Source organism: Mobula hypostoma, chromosome 3 (assembly GCF_963921235.1).
Source record: "Mobula hypostoma chromosome 3, sMobHyp1.1, whole genome shotgun sequence".
In the NCBI taxonomy this organism is placed as follows: domain Eukaryota; kingdom Metazoa; phylum Chordata; class Chondrichthyes; order Myliobatiformes; family Myliobatidae; genus Mobula; species Mobula hypostoma.
Window position 1 is genome coordinate 84565660 of NC_086099.1, and position 25021 is coordinate 84590680.

General features: G+C 39.2%; 1 protein-coding gene across 2 annotated transcripts in view; it reads right to left on the reverse strand.

The window, feature by feature from the left end:
* The window catches only part of LOC134343453 (PACRG-like protein), a 56948-nt gene extending 49041 nt beyond the window's left edge, over positions 1-7907 (reverse strand). The window contains exons 1-2 of one of the 2 annotated variants that reach the window (XM_063042163.1): positions 7862-7907; positions 2190-2346 (exon numbers count right to left, since the gene is read on the reverse strand). In XM_063042163.1, the coding sequence (XP_062898233.1) occupies positions 2190-2333 (144 nt within the window). In that variant the 5' untranslated portion in view covers positions 2334-2346; positions 7862-7907. Of the gene's footprint in view, positions 1-2189; positions 2347-3454; positions 3687-7861 lie in introns of those variants that run through there. The other variant, XM_063042162.1, reaches the window with a different exon arrangement.
* Between the last annotated feature and the right edge of the window lie 17114 nt (positions 7908-25021).

Genomic DNA, 25021 nt, shown 5'->3' on the forward strand with positions numbered 1-25021 from the left:
CACACATCTGTATTCCAATGTTCTCATAATAAAGTCTAACATGCTGCTGTCCTTCTAAATTGATGACTGTATCTGCACATTGGCTTTCCATTATACACAATCACATCTCGGTATCTCTGAACATCAACATTTATGCAATCATTTTAAAAATACCCTGCTTTTCTTAGGTTTTTTTTTGCATAGAATTTGATAGCTTCACATTTATTATGCCTGCTGATAATCTTTCCTACTCATTCAGCTTGTCAATTTCACTATGATTTGCTCCTTCCTATTAATAATTCCACCCTAGTTTTGTGTTATGACACTTCACTTCCTTGGACAAGTAATTAGTGTTACATAAACGGCAACAATGAATATCAATCGAGACAGGTTATATAAAAATAACCAAACATTTATTAAACACGGATAAACAATAAGGTTAAAAAAAAACAAAAACTTTAACCAGAAGTTAACTGATATGCAACCGTTCAACGAATCAACACTCGGCTCTGGTTCTTAAAGCGTTAAATGCTTAAACAGTTCTTAAAGCGATACAGTCAGATATAGTTCTTAGAGCGATAACTTCGAAAGTCCAACAGATCTAGACGTTCAATTGAGGAGAGACTTCTCTGGAGAAGGATTTCTTCACAGACGCAACTTTACTGCTGATTCTGTCCACAGAATCCACGTGGAGGTAAATAAACAGTTTAAATCAACTGACCTTAAAATCCTTTTAGAGAGAGAGCACAAACCGTTGCATGAACTCTTCGCTCTTTTTGGCAAGAGTTATCTCCAATGCAGGTTGCTACTCCAACGAAGACTCAATAAGGCTGATCCTTTATTAAACTGCCAAACGATGCCGACTCCTCTCGATCCCTCGATCCTGCACTTCAATAAATTCTTCACTCTCCCTTCTAATGTTGGAATTGAGTAAATCAACACATCTAGCAAAAATTTCCAGTCCAAATAATATGGTATCTTGCATCAGAACGCACACTCCATTTTAAAAATGAAACTGCGTCACAAAAACAAACACGCAACAGAAACAGAGATACAACATGTTCCACCTGGAAACCTACAAACTAAAAAACCCACTGCGTCACCTGGGTCAACCCTTATATAGTCATGGGTCACATATCATCACGTGACCTCACATCAGCAGGAAAATCACATCAGGTGACCTCCAAAAGACCATTACATCATTCTCACAAAAAAAACAGATCTCCTTGAGCATGTAACATTAGTTTGTGAATTACTCAGACCCAAACATTGATCCCTGCAGTACCCCAACAGACACAACCTGACAAAACAAGAACAATCCATTGAATTTTACTCTTTCATTTTTGTCTGATAATCAATTTGCAATTGATGTCAGTGCACTACAATCAATTCGGTGTGCTCAAACTTTTCCTTGAATCAACTGGAAACCTTCTGAAAATCAAGATATACGACACACCATTTCATCTATCATTTCCTATCCTGCCTGCTTCTGTAGGCAATTGTTAAATGAAGTTTTTTCTTCTTAAGTGTGAACATTCCAATGCAGCAGTGAGAAGTGAATTGAGACAGAAAAGAGATCATCAGCAGCAACCTGCAATGTTTCAGAGGCTAGGAAGCTGAGAACGATTGTGACTGAGATCTTCAAGAAAAAAGCAGTCTTGGCCTATATAAAAGCATATAATTTAGGTCAGATCAAAGTTTCTCAGTCAGATCAAAGTTTCAGCATTTAGTTGGAAACAGTAATAGCAAAACCTGATTGCCCTGTGAACAGATAAGAACTCTTATTTTACAGACCAGTGAGGTTGAAAATACCACTACAGACTATAATTGATTGTTACATGACTGTTGGCATTTGGGAGAGTTTTTGCTGGAATCATACTGTTGATGTAACCAAAAATTCCTTGAAAATTCAAGAATCAAACTTCTCAATAGATATTAAAACACCCAAAATCACTCTACTCCAGGCTATGCCAATTATATGGAACTGTTTTCATAATGTAGATTTGTGCAAAGGGGTTTTAGGCTTGTCAGCTCAGGAACTTTTCACCCCAATATTCTGGACCGGAATTATGGTCGGTATAATTATTAGGTCTGAAGTCTTCTTCCTCCTAGTCTCCAGCACTGAACTTTCAATTTAATATCATTAATTGCACATGAAGGTAGTTACATCCACTCTAGGTAAGAGCTAAAATAAATCTGTGGAAACTTACTGGATTGATGGTTTTCGGATTCAGTCGATCACTGGGCCTTGGATGTGGTTTAATTGTAGCAGTCACAGTGCTACTTGTCGCTGATCCTGATGCCTTCTTCCTTTGTACATCGACTTTAGACTTCTCATGAAACAGCGACGACATTATTTGTGCATAACTTGAAACCGAAAGATAAAATATCCGTATTTTAAATAAGCATTCCCCTCATAGTCGATACTGTATGTTCTGGTGAAAAGCAACAGGCTGGCCTGTCTCTTTATATAATTCAAGATATAATAAATTTTACAAAGATGTTATTAAATTAATTAATTTCAAAACACATTTTATAACAGTACAATGTAATTGATAATTAAGTACTCATTTTAGACCGTCTTTGGATATAGATCACAGAGGGAAACAGTGATGGAATTATCCTTCCAGTACAGTTGTCTCATTCTGGTTGTCAATGCCTCGGCTTTGGCAGTCATGTGCTGAGCCCTACCAGTTCTGATGATGAGAATTGCATCTTGGAACATGCTCTTCCAATTAGTTAATTATCCATCCCCATTGCCTAGATGTGGTGGAATTAAAGGGCTATTTAACAACCACATACACCTCATTTTTTTGGTACACCTAGTTTTATTCCTGGCAAGTCCTACATTCCTCGTTGAACCATGGTCGATCCTAAGTGAAGTCCAAGGTAGATTTACTTTTGTTGCAAATTAGAAGGGCAATTCTGACAACTTGGGCTGCCCTGTGTTGTAGTGCCTGAAATGCTCTACAGAAATAATCAGGTATAATATTTACATGAGCATAACGTTCAACATGGTCTTTGGATACTGAAGGTGTTATATTGTTGTAATCTGAAACAAAGACCAATATGGAAGAATATCCCTTAAAGCAGTTGTCAATAGAAAGGTTCACTAAGATTAGAAGTCAGTGAGTTTGTATTAATGTTGTAAATATATCCATGATGTGCTTTTTTATATACACTGAGCATTAGAAGAAAAAAAGAAAAATATTCCAGTGTAATTGCTAGTTTTTTAAAAAAATTTCTACGTGTTCTGAACATTACAAGCACTAGGTTACCAAATCAACACTTTTTGTAAATAGCTACAGAATATTACAAGAAGCACATCTGATATCTAAGCTAGAAATAAAACATAAAAGTACATCTTTTGAACATTTCTAAATAAAAACGTGAGATAAAACATAAGTAAGGTGAGTTACAATGAAATAATAGAAAATAATTAAAGTGCAGATATAGAAAAAGTTGCAAAACTTACTTAAAACTATTCCAAATAATTATTTCCAAAACAAAATTCCCTAGAGGAAAAGTCAGGCAAGAGATGGAGTTTTGTTTTCTTGAAGAAACCACTAATATGTTCTCTATTTCAAAACTTTTCCATGGATGGCTTCCAGACCGTTCGGGCTGACCGGAAGTGCACTGACAGCGGTAAGCGTAAAGGAGTTCAGGGTTTGCTGTTCTGGTTAACAAAGGATGGTGCAATCCTGGTCATATTACGATAGAGGAACATGTTTGTAGACCAGATATTAAACTTTTTGCTGTTGGACTCCGGCCATATTCCACCGAGATACAACACTGGGCGTCACGGGAGGTTGTTCCTGCCTGTAGCCATCGAACTTTGCAGCTCCTCCCGTGGAGGGTCAGACACCCTGAGCCAATAGGCTGGTCCTGGACTTATTTCCATCTGGCATAGTTTGCATATTGTTGTTTGATTGTTTGGGGATTTTGTATTGCTATATTTATGCTCTATTCTTGGTTGGTGCGGCTGTAATGAAACCCAATTTCCCTCGGGATCAATAAAGTATATCTATCTATCTATCTACATAACTGGGTTCTTCCTTCATTATTTGGTTTTTCCAACTTTCAGTACAAACGTGAAAGTTGGAGATTAAACTTTAGCGCCATCACATGGAAAAACAATGTATTGACCTAATAGAAAAAACAACATAGGGAAATCATACAAAGTTCTTTGCAAGAGCATACTTAAAGCAATTATCCAGTTAGTTTGGATATATTGGGACCAGTACATTTTGGCCCAATTAAGCAGCTGCCCCAATTAGCTGAAGTTTCATGGAAATAGCTAAAAGGCAAAAAAGACAAACGATCGTTTGACTGAGTAACAATTTATGTATTTAAATGAAATACAGAACAAATTAGAGCAGTACCTATACCTCTACAGCACTATAAAGCTGAATATTAGTTCTTAATTATCAATGGAGGAATTAATCTGCCATGTTCTTTTCATCGACAGTAAGTGAACAAACTTAGTGCAGGTAATGGACTGCCTTCATACAATGCTTTAGACAATTCCATCCTCCAAATTTTCATTTTCATCGTAACATTCAAGATGATTATCGATAATCATTTGTAATTCCCTACTTGTTGAAGTAGTAAAATCATTTCTTTTCACTCCTGGCCTTTTCTGGCATCTCTAAGCCTCAATGCTTGAAATTGCAGTGAGCCAAACAGTTCCAAATTGTCTTACTGCTTATTACTTGCCAACCATCAGTGACAAAAATCATTGCTTTCTGAACACATATACATACACAATTGATACTAGTTAGAAAACTGTTCGGCAACAGTATCTTGCCTCAATCAATTTGCATAGTGTCTCAAATATGACGTCCCAAAGGCAATTTCAGATATTTTTTCGATTTAGCTTGTGTTCTTTTAAGAGCTGTCCCAAATAAATGCCTGCACTGATTAACAACAGCCCAATTAACTGGAATCCACTGTATATGAAAGTAGTTTTTATTACATGATAAAGCAAATGGTCACGAATCTAAGGAAAGCATTAAAGGGTGGGGAAGAGACTGAGGAAACAGATAAAGATGAAAGTCCAGAGAGTTTAAAAACAAATGTAACAAAAAAATGACAGAAAATTTACAGGAGGCTGCAGCGATGGGGCAAATCTTGGTAACATCCCTGCGCAATAATTATTTAATGTTGTGTATTAAAATGTAAAGACGGTGTCCAAATGAGCAAGAGGGACCAAACACAGATACTTGAGGTACTCCAGAAGTAACAGAATAGAGTTAAATGAAATGCCATTCCTAAGCCCTCTTTAGCCAAGGTATTGTCACTCAGTTGGACAAAAAAAAAGGCATGGAGCGAGAAGTGACATGCAATCTTTAATGTCAAAGCTGTCGAGTTCAAGGAGGATGCTAAGGAGAGCTCAACAAAAATCAAAGGAAATACTTAAGCAACATACATCAAAGTTGCTGGTGAACGCAGCAGGCCAAGCAGCATCTATAGGAAGAGGCGCAGTCGACGTTTCAGGCCGAGACCCTTCGTCAGGACACTAGTTACTTCCAATGAATCTCCATATACTTGGAATATGGAGATTCAAATATGGTTAAGGGAATATTGATAATCAAAGTAATCTTCAGAACAGCAAATAGTTTTGAAAAGACAGGCCAGGGCTTCATGTTGCTCAGCCAGACCTTGCAATAAATTCTCAAACCATGTGCAACCATTTAAATTTATATCCATTGTAAGTAATAGGGAAAAATGAGTAAACAGAAAAAGAGAATCGTATTTTCTCATAGTAAAACGATGCAGCCTGAATAACTAACTAATCCTAAGAATCTGATGATCTACAGTACATTTCAATCTTCTGAAGGAGGTGGCAATGAATATAGTGTATAATTTGGTTAGCATTTTCCAAAAATCTATAGATCCTGGAATGGTTCTTGCATAATAATGGATGCTGCCTCAGAAAGGCAGTGTCCATTATTAAGGACCCCCAGCACCCAGGGCATGACCTTTTCTTACTGTTACCATCAGGAAGGAGGTACAGAAGCCTGAAGGCACACATTCAGCGATTCAGGAACAGCTTCCTTCCCTCTGTCATCCGATTCCTAAATGGATTTTGGACCCATGAACACTATCTCACTTTTATAATATATATTATTTCTGTTTTTGCATGATTTAAAATCTACTCAATATATGTATACTGTAATTGATTTACCTGTTTATTTTTTTTCTTCTATATTATATAATGCATTGAACAGCTGCTGCTAAGTTAACAAGTTTCATGACACATGCCGGTGATAACAACCCTGATTCTGATCAGAAGACTACAAGCATAACACCACAATTGAGAAAGAAGGAGAGGAAATAGAAAACAACTGAACTTATGAGCAGATCTGAAAATGGATCCTTTTTGAGTTGGCAGGCTGGGACTTGTGGGGGACCACAGAAATCAATGCTAGGGTTTGCAACTACTGAAATTAATTTGACTGAATAGATCAAGAGTAAGATTTACAAGTTTGCTGATGATGCAAAAAGCTAATTAGGAACTTTGATATGAGCCAGCAATATATAAAAAAAATCAAAGAGATATGTACAATTTAATTGAGTAGTGACCATGTAGGAGATGGAGCACAATGTAGAAAAATGTGGGATTTTCCATTAGTAGAGAAAAAAGCTGAAATATTGAGTACTTTTTAAACAGTGAAAGCTTAGAAAATACAGATGATCAAAAAGATCTGAGCATCTTTGCACAAGTCACTGAAGCAAACACAGAGGGCAAATAGGCAATTAAGATGGCAAATTGTCTGTTGACCTTTATAGAAACATAGAAAATCTACTGCACAATACAGGCCCTTGGGTCCACAATGCCATGCTGAACATGTATTTACTTTAGAAATTAGCTAGGGTTACCCATAGCCCTCTATTTTTCTAAGCTCCATGTACCTATCCTGGAGCCTCTTAAAGATCCTATTGTATCTGCCTCCACCACCGTCAGCCCATTATCGCAAAAATTTGAAGACGTTTCCAAATGTACAAAAACAAGTTCAAAAATCAGCTATCTTGAACAGATTTCACATAAAATTTTAAAAAACACACATTTTAGAGATGAAAGGGGAGTTGAGACTAAACAAATGTAACATTTCCAAGTCAGGTGTCGGAAAATGATTCAAGTCAATGCATTAAAGCTAGACATCAAATGATGAAGCAATAAAGATACAAATGCTGTACAGAAACCCAGTGTAAAATTTTGGATCTTTTCTAAATTGTTTGCCCCTCTCCATTCCATCTCATCTCTTGCCCATTCCCTTAATGTCCTCGACATTTCATTGCCAAACACTGCCCCGCTCATTTCTGTTCGCAATTATACCGTTTTTTCCCTTCTTCCTAAACACACCTTCTCCCCTCTCAGTCTCAGCTCAGTGACCATATCAACCCATCTTCCTCATTCCTCTCTTGCTCTACCCACTATTGCACCACCATTCTCCCTCCCTCACGTAGCTCTCCATGCACATCACTTTTTCCACCTTTCCTTTCCCCATCTGTCCCAAACCTGTCCCCTCTTTCTTTCCATCGTCACACACATCCCAGCCTCTTTCCCTTTTACCATGCTTTGCATCTTCCTCCCTAATATCTCCATCGGAACAGCTCTCCCCATGATCTTTCTCCACCCCTCACTTCACCTTTCCACCACTCCTATAGCTACCGCCTTCCTCTGTATCCTGAAATTCCGCACACCCCTTCTCCAAACCATCTAACTTCCCCGTGCCCACACTTTATTTCTCCCCGTTCCTATCCTCCTCTCCTTCCCTCTTTCTCCTATTGCTCTCCCTTCATCCTTCTATCTTCCCTGTTCCCGCTATAGTTCCTCCCACTTTCACTTCGATTGATTTCCCCCGCTCCTTCGCCTCACCTTTCACCGCTTCCCCGTTGCTCGGCAGCGGTTTCCCTACCTACGGGATCCGCCACGCTTCAATTCTGAACGCGATTTCAAAACTATTCCTATCCCCTCTCCTCCCCGAAACACCGATTTCCTCGGTCTCGTTCACACTTCAGTAAATCATTCCGCCCTACAACTGCGCACAGATATGTCGTTTTCAGTATGTTTTCTTCGCCTTTCCACCAGTATGTTCTGCTCTGTAGTGCGGGCAATTCTGTTGTAACCCATAACACTTTGAAACTTGTCTCACAAACGAGAGAAAATCTGCAAGATGCTGGAAATCCGAACAACACACACAAAATGCTGGAGCAACACTGCAGGCCGGGCAGCATCTATGGGAAAAAAAAAGTACGGTCGATGTTACGATTTTAATGTGGACAAATGCTTCTGTGGGCAAAAAGATTGCCGTGGACACAGTGGATTAAAGGATACTAAGAGATGCGGTGTCTAAACCACAGATCCCCAGAGCTTCGTGTCACTGCTCCAGGAGGTTCTGCTATTTTTTTTTAAGTATGTCAGAGAAAGTAGAGTAAGTTGAATTTAAGGTAGGAATTAAGCATATTATATTGGAAAATGCAAATGCACACATTGTATTTTCTATAGTATTACAGTATTTACTCAACAGTATTTACTCAAATGCACACATTGTTTTTTCTACAATATTTACTATGTTAGCTCATTATAAGGTATTCATTATGTAGCCATGACTTTTGACCTGTTCACTAATAATTCATGAGAGCTAGAATGAAATCAAGTAGAAAGATAACGGTGGCGAGTAAGGTGATGAAATATGTGGCAGTATGTCGATGCAAGACTAATTAAGAAATAACTGTGGTTAGGGATGAGAAGACATATGGTCTAAAATGTAAACTAGGACATAATTAAGTTGGGGAGTAAAACAATAGTGGAAAGTCAAGAGCAGATATATTGATGATATGTAATCACAGGCCGATTGGATATGATAATGTAGCTAAGATAGGAGAATTGCTATAAAAAATGCGATGTACAAGGATCGACGGATAATCAGCGACTAGCTTACTGACTGGCTCAGCTTTGATGTGCAAATTAAAGTTTAAAACTTCTTGAAGGATTTTCTGCGTCTCCTTGTCGTTTTTGAGAAACGAGAAACCACGACAATTGCAAGACTCCTTAGACGACTCTTTCCATATCCACATTCTCTATCACCGGATCTAAATGCTGGAACTCCCTTTCAAACAGCGTGGTGGACTGTTGCAGTTCAAGACCGCACTGAATGTACCTACTTTAAAAGCAGTGTTAGATCAGTACATTACAGTATTTCTGCAAGACTGCAGGAAACTTTCGAAACTATCTTCAAAGCTATACTGCATTCTCAGTTCTCATAATGTAATTGGACAAGAAATTATGTAATTCACTGGAAAGGAAAACACTGAGGGAAAAATAGTAGTTAATCATTCTGATTTTTTTTCACTTTATAGTTGTTAGTGGTTTCAGCAATCACACTGGAAGGACTTTGCTGATATTAGGGTAAAACTTTGTGTCTATTTCACAGTACCCTAAGGCAGATAAGTATCTGCTTCTCACAGTGACTATTTAGGCCAGGGGTCGGCAACCTTTTTGCCTCTGTGGGCTGGATCTCATATTAATGAGCGGACGGTGGGCCAGATAAATGCCAAAAAAAAACTTGAAATATGGGAATTATCCATTTAAATACATCGAGTTATGTTTTGCCTCAAATTAATGAATAACGCATGCTAGAAAATCATTTGTGCTTAAGGTTGCCTAGCCCTGATTTAAGCAGCACATTCGTGCACATTAAAAATTGGATTATTCTGCTGGAATCTACCTGATGAAACTCAGCAAAGCCATCTTTTTTTAACTTATTGCTAATCTTGGCTTCCAGACTGTGTAATTTGGCTTACCTTATTTTATTTAGAAATCATATCTTCTCAGACAAATAATTACTAAAGGAGGCTGCCAAGTCAGTGCTCAGATGTTCCTCCAAATTTAAAACTAAATTGTTATGTATGTAGTCATGAATATGAAGCATATCATCAAATCCAAAGTCATCCAATATTTCACCTCATTATTATTTTATTAATGAAATAATATATTTTATTAATATATATTATTTTATTAATATATTTTATTATTTTATTTTTACTTTATTACTATTACTTTTTACTTTTATTAATATATATTATTTGACTAACTTTCAAACATTTCACTTTGTCTTCTGCCATCCTGCTATACAATTTGCCTATGTTCCTCATGTTTCCATTGTTAGCGGCCATCTGTCACGAGTTGCTATTATTTCACTTGGCTGTCCCAGCACTGTGATATTAAAGATAGCATTTCATCCTTCTGCCTACGATGCAGGAATTAGTTGCTATCTTGTTGAATGTAAGATAATCAGACAATGAGCAACAAGCTGTTCACAGCTGAGCAAAAGGTTGCAAGTACAATCAGTCAGGAATGGACCTTGGAAGATGCAAATGGTAATAACTGTGTAAAAGTTATAGAGAGGTACAAGGAAAGTGGCATTTTATCCCACCAGATCTGTGCAATTGTCATTTACAGTAATCCTACATTAATCTTGTTATAAAATTCTTTCTACATTCCCAACAATTCCTCCTAGATTTTACCACCCAAGCTACACACTGGGAGTAATTTACAGTAACCGATTAAACCTCCCAGTCTAGTTGTCTTTGGAGTGTGGGAAGAAAGCAGAACAGCCAGACGAAACCCCAGCAGAGGGAAGCTGCCAATAAATTATCAGGGTCAGAGCACACTTTCATGGGGAAGCTACTTCAGGCACTACAGTCACACTTCTATGTTTTTTGATAGATAGCAGGCACAGATAAATCATGATAGATGATTGCTTATGTACAAAGTCACTGTGTTTGTTGACTGCCAAAACTTCTTAAGCTGACCCTTATATATGTTAGCAACATACATCAAAGTTGCTGGTGAACGCAGCAGGCCAAGCAGCATCTATAGGAAGAGGCGCAGTCGATGTTTCAGGCCGAGACCCTTCGTCAGGACTAACTGAAGGAAGAGTGAGGTCTGCTGCGTTCACCAGCAACTTTGATGTATGTTGCTTGAATTTCCAGCATCTGCAGAATTCCTGTTGTTTGCCCTTATATATGTTATATATGTTTACCCATTGTATACAGAATCTTGGAGAACTTAAATAAATTTCCATTCTGTAAATGGCATACTAATCCCAGGTCAGAGAAAAATAACAGTCTTCATTCCTCCCTGACTTAAGACCAAATTTCCTTATCATAAATATGTAATATAAAACATTAAAAGGAGATGACTTTCATTCTTTGTGAAATCTATATTTATTTTCTTCAAGCTTGCTAAATGCACATGGCCACAAATACAGCCATTTGTGGGCATGGGCATTACAGGGAGCAACCAAACAATTAAAGCAAGAATATTTCAAGGATAGGCCTCTCACTGCACCCCAGGGACTTCACTGTAGTTGCTTCCATGATGGTGGCAGGCATGCTGCTTCCATGCAATAATATTCGCCCTCACATCTGGATGAAGTATTGGCAGACCATGGACAGTGAATCCTGGTGGTAAGACTATGTTAGCAAGATCATTCAGCTGTTCCCATTTACAGATCTACGATATAGCTCTTGTAGCTTAGTCCATTCACATCCGCTTTTGGCCTGTACTTTCGATCCTCCTGTGTTCCACTATCTTGTTGTGTATTTGCTTGAAGCTATTAGTGCTCTCAGCTCCAATGAAAGAGTATTAAACTAAATCAACACACATAAAAGTTGCTGGTGAACACAGCAGGCCAGGCAGCATCTATAAGAAGAGGCACAGTCGACGTTTCGGGCCGAGACCCTTCGTCAGGACTAACTGAAAGAAGAGCTAGTAAGAGATTTGAAAGTGGGAGGGGGAGGGGGAGATCCAAAATGATAGGAGAAGACAGGAGGGGGAGGGATGGAGCGAAGAGTTGGACAGTTGATTGGCAAAAGGGCTATGAGAGGATCATGGGACAGGAGGTCTAGGGAGAAAGAAAGGGGGAGGGGGCAAGCCCAGAGGATGGGGAATAACGGTTGGGGTATAAGAGGGAGGTGGGACATTAACAGAGGTTAGAGAAGTCAATGTTCATGCCATCAGGTTGGAGGCTACCCAGACGGAATATAAAGTGTTGTTTGCCCAACCTGAGTGTGGCTTCATCTTTACAGTAGAGGGGGCCATGGATAGACATATCAGAAAGGGAATGGGACATGGAATTAAAACATGTGGCCACTGGGAGATCCTGCTTTCTCTGGCGGACAGATCGTAGGTGTTCAGTAAAACAGTCTCCCAGTCTGCGTCAGGTCTCGCCAATATATAGAAGGCCGCATCGGGAGCACCGGATGCAGTATATCACCCCAGCCAATTCACAGGTGAAGTTTCATTAGTTTTCTCTACTGTTACAGTGAACTGGTTCAATAACCTAAATATCATCTGACATTATATCAATAACAACGCTGATGTTTCACAAATAAAATTTGCAAGCCACCGAATACTTTTCTGATGCTTAGATAACCTTTCACTGTGAGTAGGATGAACAAAATACTGATAACCATCTCTTCTCTCCAATAAAATATTCTTTCACGCCCAAATTGCAAAGTATAGCATTTACAGAGTTTCAAGTGTGAGTCAACATGCATCTCAAATTTAATAACTATTCTATTGTTCTGGTTTCAAAAAATAAAAATAAAACTACAATTTCATTAATATTAAAAAGATGCCAGTGTATGAAGTAGAAAGATTATTGATGAGACCATCTATTATATTTGATGGACTATAAAACTCTACTTGTTTAACATATGATTTATTCCTCCATTTACTGTATCAAGTTACCTCTGAATTTGGAAAATTATTTAATTCAGAAGAATAACCTGCAATTCCACATACTGCATAATCAGAGTGTAGTAAACGAATTAGACTGAAGTAAAACGTAACACCTAAATTTACTTACGGAATGAGTCTTTAGTTGGTAAGTTAATTTCATTTTAGAAAAGTGTAATTTGGAAAAAACAAGAAAGGTAAGATTACATAATATTAGAAAATAAGCATAAATGGGGAAGTGAAGCAAAAACATTTAGACGCAGAAAACACTATAAGTAGCAGCACAATTAATAAGTAAGTGAACCAGGTGCAAGGGATTATCTCCTGAAAGATAGAATGGAAAAGTAGTTACTTTACAATGGTACTGAATTTTGGTTAGAAATGCTTGGGTTAATGAGAAATGTTCAATATAAAAATACTAGAAATGATGAAAAGAAGATTTATCAGGATGATACCAGAATCATGAGTTGTTCTTTCCTGGAATGGATAACTAAGTTCAGTTGTCTCATGAAAAAAGCAGCTGGAGAGTTATTAAGGCAAATAGAGTAGATATATTTTGATAAATATATGTGAATATAATTGTAAAATATGTGATGGAAGATGTTCAAATGGAAAATAGTGTTTGACATAGATAAAGTACTTTGTGTTCCATGTAAAACTAAGGATTATTAATATAACCTGGTCATTGATAACATCAGGAGAACTCACTGTACCAAGATAATAGTTAAAATGTGGGACTTACATTTCCCATTCAAACAGACAATTTGACAAAGTTTGTGTTTTACAACCTATGCTGTTGTATATTAGACAGTAAGCTTAGTCCACTGAACAGAATGATAAAGCAGTTTTGATCACATTCCAGCCTTAAGGAGTATTAGGCAACATGGTGCTGCAGTGTTTCACATTGCTACCTCACAGCTTGAGAGACCTGGTTTTGAGTAGTGTCTCTGTGGATTCTTCACATTTTTCCCATGAAACATGGTCTTCTTTTGGATGCAGTAGTTTTCTCCCACATCCTGCTGATGACCGATACATCAAGTGGTTGGAATGCATTACTCCTTATTGAAGTAAAGACTAATTGAGGGATAAGAAAAGCACAAGACAATGAGTTGTAGGGCTAAAGGGAATATGAACTAGGAGAGTGGGACTAAAGTGGTTGTTCTATTAGAAGGTTAGGAGCTGACATGAATCTGATTGGCTAAACAGCCACTCACCATATTGTAATAGCTAAGTTAGCTAACAGTTTTCACTTCCTTGACAATAGCTAGTGACATGTATTATCCATTTTATTTTGTAGTACTCAACTCATCCATTTGAATCAATAAAGATAAATCACATTGGTCTCCTAATGGTGGCAATCTAATCTTTTAGGTAACTGCTTCAACTAACAGGGGTCTGCATATTAATTATATTCATATTGTTTTGTAACTTTGATAATGAACCTAAAGATTTAATCAGAAAATTTGTTTATTATGTATTATATTTTTAAATGCCATCTATACATTTGCTTTAAGAATGTTGCATTCAAAATGCAAATGATATATGTATTAATCAAATAATATATTGATTAGTCATCTTTGTCTGTGGGTACTAGAATAATCAAATCACTATGATGAAAAAACAGGAAAGAATTGTTCCTGAGTTTGGGAAACAATGAACAGCTTTGAATAAGCAGACACTTTCGTTGCAATACCAGTCAAATTACAATTCATTTTGGCAACCAAAGGCTGATGCATTTGCCTGACTTTAATTAAAACTGAAAACTTCCAAACTTGCAAATACATGAAGTGACACTCCTGAAATTAAAAACAGTGATAGAATTGTTCAAGATATTCACATGTTGTACACATGCACACAAGAATGCATGTGCATGCTTATGATTAATGGACAGCTCGTATTCCTGCTTGCAAGCCCACTGCAGTGCTAATGTAGGCAGTGTAAAAGAACATGGTCTATTGGTTCTGTACTTATAGGAATGAACACTTTTTTCTCCCTCATTTATCTCTAAATCCTAAAGACTTCACTGTGTCAGTGTCTTACTGTGCATTTTGCTTGCCTGGCAAGTTTAGATTTCTGACTATATGTTCGAATATTTTATCATAAAAAAGAGAAAGGAGGTTGTAATACCTTTATTCAAGTTGGAGAATCATTCACAAGTACAACATTGGAAACTATGTGGTCCGTATGCTGGTCAAAAGGATTTATTTTCCCCCAGATGTACGTATACGTTTTATTAAATTTGCATTTACATTCAAACATCACCATTCACAGTACAGGATGAAACTCTAGTTCTTGGAACGTGACTGGTGACAGACTGTAGAAAATACAGATCACAGAAATTATCCCCGAACAGCTTTCTCTGAGCTGGAGAACTTGTTCTGTTTGAGAACAGATATGTCCCAGGCCACAAAAATGATCCAAGATTACCATCCGTAATCTAAATTTTCCATAAATTGGAAACACTGTCAGCTCAGGTTACAAAAAAAATAGCATTAGCTGTTTAGTTAGCTAACATCCTAATTCATTTCAGGTCTAAGTTAGAATTAGTTACATTGTTATAAATCAGTATTACTGATTCAAACCTCGCCAGACCACAGAATGCTGGACTAAAGAGTTACACTTTTATAGGATATAACATTCCATTTGCTCACAGGAATTACATTACATCAACAAGCGACCCCATTTATTTTTCATATCCATTCCATGAGTAATGAGGTTTTTATATATTCTCAGTGTGCAGTGGCAGAAGGTCCTACAGACTATACTTCATTAGGAGTTTGAAGAGATTTGGTATGTTAACAAAAACACTCAAAAACCTCTATAGATGTATCGTGGAGAGCAATCTGACAGGCTGCATCACTGTCTGGTATGGGGGGTGGGGGGAGGGCTACTGCACAGGACCGAAGGAAGCTGTCGAGGGTTGTAAATTTAGTTGGCTCCATTTTGGGTACTAGCCTACAAAGTACCTAGGACATCTTCAAGAACTGGTGTCTCAGAAAGGCAGCGTCCATTATTAAGGACCTCCAGCACCCAGGGAATGCCATTTTCTCATTGTTAGCATCAGGTAGGAGGTACAGAAGCCTGAAGGCACACACTCAGTGATTCAGGAACAGCTTCTTCCCCTCTGCCATCCAAATCCTAATTGGAAATTGAACCAGTGAACACTACCTCACTTTTTTTTTACTATACATATATTATTTCTGTTTTTCCGGGACACTTAATCTATTCAATATGTTGTTGTTGTTGTTCGTCCATCGTTGACGTCGATGAGAACCTCGACATCATAATGATGGTGTCGAGACTAGCGCGTGATTTGGATTTAAGTGAGGGAGAGTTGAGCAGCGTCAGCCTCACTCTCTCTTCCCAATTCCCATCTGGGTCCAGTGGCAAGACAGAGTCTAGATGGCTGGAAACGGGACTAGGCACAGTGGATGACCAGGACGTCTTCCATGTCTTGTCCTGCTCTACACATTCCACGACGCTTACAGAGACTGCTTTCTTGACCGTTGGACCTTCCATTGGTCTCGTCCGCTCAATCCGCCGGAGTCTGTCTGCACATACTGGGATAGACAACTCCCTATCTCACCGAGGGTTTGAGACCCCTCGGCTACTCTCACCTGGTTTAGCCGGCTTGTCGAAGCCGTTGCCCGGGGTGTGGCCACTGTCGCAAATCTATTCAATATACATATACTGTAATTGGTTTATTTATTCATTTATTTATTTTTCTTCTATATTATGTATTGCATTGAACTGCTGCTGCTAAGTTAACAAATTTCACGACACATGTCGGTGATAATAAACCTGATTCTGATCCTGAGCCAGTGGCTATACCAGTCTCAAGTGTTTCCCTCAGCATATAGTCCTGCATCATAGAAAGCACAAACACGTTGGTCAAAATAAGAGCTTTATTGAAAAAAAAACTTAAATCATAAAGTATGCATTTATGCCACATAGGAAATTCCATTGTCTTAATTACTTATACTCTACATCCCATTGGCTTACAATATTTACAAAATGCAAGCTCAACAAAGACCACGGCATCCTTGTCTAGATCTTCTTGAGAAAACACATTTCAGACAAATTTGGATTTTGGTCTCATCCACACAAGAGCTTCTCTGAGAGCAATATACAGTGTGTTTGAGACTCCAGTTGTACATGAAGAATCTGACCATGAGCCAGACTGTTTGAAAAATAATTATTAAACCTAATCCCATCTTTCACACTCTATCTGGTACCTACAGGTTACAGCTCTGTAAGTACACAAAGTACACGGTACATTGTCTATTATCCCTGCAGACGGTGAGCTTCGGAGCCCTACCACCTGCTAGCTAAAGGAAATAGTTATTCTGTCTAGACCACTCAATTTTATACATTTCAACTAAATCTCTCCTTGGCCTCTTCTATTCCAAAGGATACAATGCTGTCCTGTCAAATCTCATATCTAAAGTGTTACAGTCCTAATAGCATCCTGAGTCTTTTCTGCATCCTCTCTGGTTTAATCGCATCTTTCAGAAATCTGTGGAACAGAAATGTACACAATGCTTAAGCTGTAGGTTAATATGCATGATTTGCAATTTGAATAGAACCTCCCAAGTCTTACGTTCACTCTATTAAACATAAGAAGCCGGAGTAGGAGTGGACCATCTGGCCTGTTGAAATGGCTCTGCCATTCAATAACCTCATGGCTGATCTGGCCATGGAGTCAGCTCCACTTAACTGCCGTCTCCCCATAACTCTTCATTCTCCCACTACGCAAAAGTCTACCTGTGTCTTAAGTATATTTAGTGAAGTGTCCTCTACTGCTTCCTTGGCAGAGAATTCCACAGATTCACTGTTCTCTGGGTGAAGAAGTTTCTCCTTATCTCCATTCTAAACCCATTTCCCTGAATCTTGAGGTTATCCTGTATGTCCTTTAGTTCTACTTTGACTTACCAGTGGAAACAACTTTCCTGCCTCTCTCTCATCTATCCCTTTTCAGAATCAGAATAGAGTTTAATATCACTGGCATATGTCATGAAATTTGATATTTTGAGGCAGCAGCACATTGCAATACATAATAATAATAATAATAATAAAATCTGTAAATTATAGAAAGAAATGAATATAAAAAATAAATAAATTGAGCAAAGTGAAAGCAAAAAAATAGTGAGGTAGTGTTCATGGATTCATTGTCCATTCAGAAATCTAATGGCAGAGGGGAGGGAAGAGGTTGTTCCCGAAAGGTTGGGTGCGTGTCTTTGAGCTCCTGTACCACCTTCCCTCCTTAATGGGAAGTGAGAAGAGGGCATGTCCTGGATGTTAGGGTCCATAATGATGGATGCCGCCTTTCTGAGGCATCACTTTTTGAAAGTGTCCTTGGAGGCCAGTACCTATGATTACAACCTTCTGCAGCCCTTTTATAATTTTATACATTTCTGTAGGATCTCATCCCATTCTTCTGAATTTTAACCAATATATTCCCAGGAGAATCAATTCTTCCTCATAGCTTAGCCCTCTCATCTACAGAATCAACCTTATGAACCTCCTCTCCACTGCCTCCAAAGCCAGTATATCTTTCCTCATATAAGGAGACCAGAAGTGCACACAGTACTCCAGGACCCTGTACATTTGCAGCATAACCTTCCTGCTCTTAAATTCAATCCCTCTAACACTGAAGGCCAACATTCAATTTGCCTTTTCGATAAATTGTTGCACCTGCAAACCAACCTTTTGAGATTCATGCACATGCATTTCCAAATCCCTCTGCATAACAGAATGCTGCAATAGTTCACCATTTAAATAATAATATCATCTTTTATTTTCCTTCCAAAGTGGATGAGCTCATATTTACCAATATTATACCCCATCTGCCAGACCCTTGCTCACTCTAACACTTAACCTATCTACATATATCTCTCTGCAGACTCTCCATGCAGACTCTGCACAATTTGATTTTCGACTCAGGTTTATGTCATCAAACTTAAATACGCTACAGTTGGTCCCTTCCTCCAAATCATTCTGCTTGCCATTATCATTCAGAGAAGTATATCTATCCATGCGCTCTGTCTTCTATTGGTTAACCAATTGCCTATGGATAAGCCTTTTATGAGACCCCTTCTTGAATGCCTTCTGGAAACCCAAGAATCCAAGTATACAACATTCACCTATCAGCTGCAAAGACCTCCAGTAAATGTGTCAAGCTGACAAAGGTGTGCAATTATGGCCCAGGTGCCGATAGAGACACTAAAGTTGATCAACAGCTCACTGACCTTTAATAGGAACTGTGCAAAATAAGGGAAAAACAATAACACTATACCAACAGGGCTGTTAACTAAAACTGTCAAACTAAAGCTAATGCCAATACAGCTGCTTGGCAGAAATAGCTTTATACCATTCTTATAATAGTCTGCACTGTTCCTTTAAACAAAATACATTATCATACATTTTCCAACACTGTATTCCATCAGCCATTTTTTTCCTCATTTGTCCAATTTGTCTAAGTCTTGCTGCAATTGCATTGCTTCATTGCAGAAGGCATTTGATAAGGTGTCTCACATGATAAAATACTATGATGTGACAGGAAATATACTGCTATGGATAGCGGAATGGCTGACAGGCAGGAGGCAGTGAGTGGGAACAAAAGGGGCCTTTTCTGGTTGGCTGCCAGTTACTAGTAGTGTTCCTCAGGGGTCAGTATTAGGACCGCAACTTCTCAGATTGTTTGTCAATAATTTAGATAATGGAATTGATGGCTTTGTAGCAAAGTTTTCAGATGATGCGAAGATAAGTGGAGGGGTAGGTAGTGCTGAGGAAGTAATGTGATTGAAGCAGGATTCAGCCAAATTGGAAGAATGGGCAAAAAAATGGTAGATGGAACAGTGTTGGTAAAGGTATGATAATACATTTTGGTAAAAAGGAGCAATAGTGCAAATTATTATCTAAATGGGGAGAAAATTCAAACATCAGAGGTGCAAAGGGACTTAGGAGTAATCATGCAAGACTCCAAGAAGGTTAATTCACAGATTGAGTCTATGTTAAAGAGGGTAAATGCAATGTTGGCATTCATTTCAAGGGGAATAGAATATAAAAACAAGAAGATCATGCTGAAACTTTATACTTATACTTTATAATTTATTGTCGCCAAACAATTGGTACTAGAACATACAATCATCACAGCAATATTTGATTCTGTGCTTCACACTCCCTGGATTACAAATATTAAATATTAAAAATAGTTAAAATTAGTAAATATTAAAAATTTAAATTATAAATCATAAATAAAAAATAGAAAAATGGGAAGTAAGGTAGTGCAAAAAACCGAGAGGCAGGTCCGGTTATTTGGAGGGTACGGCCCAGATCCGGGTCAGGATCTGTTCAGCAGTCTTATCACAGTTGGAAAGAAGCTGTTCCCAAATCTGGCCATACGAGTCTTCAAGCTCCTGAGCCTTCTCCCAGAGGGAAGAGGGACAAAAAGTGTGTTGGCTGGGTGAGTCGTGTCCTTGATTATCCTGGCAGCACTGCTCCGACAGCGTGCGGTGTAAAATGAGTCCACGGACGGAAGATTGATTTGTGTGATGTGCTGCGCCATGTTCACGATCTTCTGCAGCTTCTTTTGGTCTTGGACAGGACAACTTCCAAAGGTGCTGGTGGGCCTTCTTGGCAGTGAACTCTGCTTGGTTGGACCAAGTCAGATCATTTGTGATATTGACCCTGAGGAACTTAAAGCTTTTGACCTTTCCACTTGCGCACCACTGATGTAAATTGGGTCATGCGGTCTGCTACTCCTTCTGAAGTCAACAACCAATTCCTTCGTCTTGCTGACATTGAGGGATAGGTTATCGTCTTTGCACCATACCACCAGTTTCTTAATTTCCTCTCTGTACTCAAACTCATCATTACCCGAGATACAGCCTACAATTGTTGTGTCATCAGCAAACTTACATATTGAGTTTGATGGAAACTTGGCTACACAATCATGGGTGTACAGTGAGTACAGCAGGGGGCTGAACACACAGCCTTGTGGGGCACCGGTGCTCAGAGTGATTGTAGAGGAGAGCTTGTTATTTTTACAGCCTGGGTCCTGTCTGTGAGGAAGCTGAAGATCCAGCTGCAGATCTGAGTGCTAAGGCCCAGGTTCCGGAGCTTAGGAATCAGTTTATTTGGATAAAAGGCAGAGCTGTAGTCAATGAAAAGGATCCCTACGTATGCGTCTTTATTCTCCAGGTGTTCTAAGGAGGAATGTAGGGACAGAGAGATGATATCTGCCATGATATCTCCAGTAGGCGAATTGCAAAGCGTCGAGGTTGACCTGTAGGCTGTGGTTGATGTGTGCCATAATCAATCTCTCGAAGCACTTCCTAGCAATTGATGTCAGAGCCACAGGTCGATAGTCATTCAAGCATGCCACCTTACTCTTCTTCGGCACTGGGATTATCGTTGCCTTCTTGAAACACGAAGGGATCTTAGACTTAAGCAAGGAGCAGTTGAAGATGTCAGTAATCACTCCAGCTAGCTCACTTGCACAGGCCCGGAGAACCCATCTTGGGATGCCATCTGGACCTGTCGCCTAGTCAGGCCACACGTGAAGTATTGTCAACAGTTTTGGGATGCTTATCTCAGAAAAGATGTATTGTCATTGGAGAAAGTCCAGAAGAGGTTCACAAGGATGATTCTGGGAATGAATGGGGTTAATGTATGGCCGCTTTGGGCCTGTACTCACTGGAATTTAGATGAACGCGTGGGGATCTCATTGAAACCTACAGAATGTTGAAAGGACTAGATAGGGTTGATATGGAGAGGATGTTTCATAAGGTGGGGGTATCCAAAACTGAGGGGCAACCCTTCAGAACAGAAGTAAGGAAGAATTTTTTTAGCTGAAGAGTGGTGAATCTATGGAATTCTCTGCTACAGACTGCTGTGGAGGCCAAGTCTGTGGGTATATTCAAAGCGGAAGTTGATGAATTCCTGATTGGCTGGGGATCAAGGGATATGGTGAGAGGGCAGGTGTATGCGGTTGAATGGGGTCCAGGATCAGCCCTGATGGAATGGCGAAGCAGACTCGATGGGCTGAATCTCCTAATTCTGCTACTATGTTTTATGGCCTTGTACTAAATAAATACTGCTCCTTAACAACGTCAGTCTTCAGTAGCCTTCTTTCCTGGAACTAGGATAATGTTAAGCAGCGAGCATTGACTTTACTCTGCTTTTGGTCAAGTTTCGATAAGACGGAAATGTGGGGAAGGGATTTATATACCACCAAATTAAACACTAATTGGCTGGAGCATGATTGTTGAACCCGTTCTGCAGCTTGCCCAGGAGTGCCAGCAGGTCCTGTGGCAGAGTCTGTGGCTGTGACACATGCAGGCTCTGCCTTTTTTGAATCCACGCTGTGTCTGCCTGATAGAACCACTTCTATCCAGATGTCTCACTATTTCTTTCTTAATGATAGCTTGATGTGTTTTTGACTACAGATGTTAAGCAAACTGGCCTATAGTTTCATATCTTTTGCCTATGTTCTTTTTTAAGCAGTGGCATGACATTCACTGTTTTTCAATCTACTGGGACTTGCCCTGAGCCCAGAGTATTTTGGTAAATTATCCACCAACACATTTACCATAAATTCCACCATTTGTTTCAATACCTTTAGATGCATCCCAACTGGACCAGAGTACTTGTCTTACCTTTAGGCCTACGAGTTAACTGACCACTACCTTTTCACTGACAGTGATTGTATCGACGTCCCATCACTTCACATCCATACATCTCTCTTTGGCACATTAGATGTGTCCTCCACCACGAAGACAGACACAAAATTGTCTTACAAGACCTTAGCCATTTCCACATTCCTCCATCTCATTATCCAAAGGATCTACGTTTATTTTAGCCACTCTTTTCTACTTCAAATAAGAACTTTTCCTATCCATTTTTATATTTTGTGCCAGTTTACGTTCATAACCTATCTTCCCTTTCCTTATCACTTGCTTAGTAGTTCATGTTGCTTTTTTTAAAGTTGTCCCAATCTTCCAGTTTGCCACTACCCCTGATGAATTTGTATGCATAAGCTTTTAGTTTGATTCCTTCTTTTATTTCCTTAGTATTGCAAGCCTGCCTCTCATCACCCTTACTGCCCTTACTTTTAACTGGAATATACTTTTGTTGAGCAATGTGAAAAATTGCTTTGAAGGTCTTCCACTGTTCCTCAACTGTCCCATTGGCCAATAAAAGAAATCATCCAATATGGCCTTTTTCTCTACCTTTAAAGATCTGTGTGCTCCACAGTTTCTGGTGTCCTCCCATTTTCTGTTTATTCCTTCCATTGTGGTACTTTGCCAAGTGTAGTATCTTATATTTCTCCAAACGTTATTCTTTTTGCTACCTTTAAGTCCACCTGAACAGACCAATTATGTCCTCCTACAGTAAAAATGTTACTCCTTCTTGATAGCCGCAGGTCTAATTTGTGCATCAACTACAATATTATTTGTCATGCACTCTTGGACCTCTCCACTTAAGTCTAAATCACTCGCATGTACAACAAATAGCAAGCGACTAAGGACTGATCCTTGAGGGACACCAGTTATATTATCTTCAAGTCACAAAAATTTCCATGGTACGAACCAATTTTGAAACTAATTTATCAGTCACCCTCAGAACCCATGTACATTCACTCTTTCAATCAACCTGCCAAGCAGGGCCTTGTTAAAAACATCTATGAAATCCATGTAGAGCTCATCAACTATATCACCCTTATCAGCACTTTTGTTCCCCCTTCAAAAAATTAATCTATTACATCTTTTAACAAATACTCAGCCAAATTGCTTTTGTGTGCATTGAATAGAACTAATTATGCACAAAAAATTTTCACTGAGTTTGAAAACCATTTCAGGTACAAATAAACATGATAGATGGCAGATACCCATGGACGGATGTCAAGCCAGCGAGTGCTGTGGGTGAAGACCAGCATTCCCCGTGGTCAATGACCAAAGTTAGCAGGCCCCATGGATGGGTTCAGGTAATCCTCCAGGTCAGTGAGTCCCAGGATTGGAGGTTCATGTGTGCAGGAGACATGAAAACCAGTGACGCCTGCGCCCAAGTTGAAAGATCCTATAGACAGAGGTCCACATGATCCCCGTGGTCAATGATGAAAGTTGACGGGCCCCATGAATGAAGGCTGCTTATCTCCAAGATGGGCAATGCTCCTGGGATTGGACCTCTGTGCAGGTAGACAATATGAGAGCAGTAACTGCCCCATATACACCCCGCCCCCCAGGTTGGGAAGTCCCGGGGTTGGAGGTCCTTGCAAGTCTGGAATTCAGGGCCAGGAGTTCAGGGTCCTGTGATTGATGAGTAATGGGGTCGATAATGAAGATTGAAGCCTGAAGGTTGAAGAACTAAGTCAGTGAGTCCAGAAGGTGAGACTTGATAGTCAAAGCCCTGGGTCAGGAAGTCAGGGGCTCAATGTCTGTAGTCTGTGAGTCCTCAAATCCATTGACAGCTGGAGCTTTGATGGCATCCTGTCCTAGGGTTGGGGGCCTGACTGTCTATGTGAGTGGGTGCACGGTAGGGAGGATAAGAGCTCCTTTTGCTGCTGTTGCTTTGGTTTGTTGTATTACTGTTATTGCTTATGTTCTTCTGTTGAACATTGTGGGCATGCTATGTTGGTGCCGGAATGTGTGGCCCCATTTGCAGGCTGTCCCCAGAACATCCTTAGGGTGTGTTGGTTGTTAATGCAAACAATGCATTTCACTGTATGTCTCCATGTACACATAATAAATAAATCTGAACCAAGCTTAACGAAGTTTCACAATTATGCATATAGCCAATTAGTTATTAGCTTAAATTAGTTTGTAGCTAGGTAGAAAGGCATCAGCATGACATAATTCTATAATGATGTTTAATTTTAACTTTGATGCTTGATATTTTTACGGTAGCAAATAACTGATTCCAACTGATACAGAACACAAAGTTTGTTAGCTTATTGGCTATGGAAAAGTACTCAGTCCACCTTGTGGTTGCATAAATTCTTTGAAAATAACTTAGACCATAAGACCATGAAACATAGGAGCAGAATTAGACCATTTGTCCCATTATGTCTGCTCCACTATTTCATCCTGGTTGATCCATTTCCCTCTCAGTCTCAATCTCCTGCCTTCTCCGCATATTCCTTCATGCCCTGACTAATCAAGAATCACCAATCTCTGTTTTAAATATACCCAATGACTTGTGCAATGGATTCCACAGATTCACCACCCTCTGGCTAAAGAAATTCCTCATCTTTCTCACCATCTTCCTCACCACTGACTCAATCTACAATTT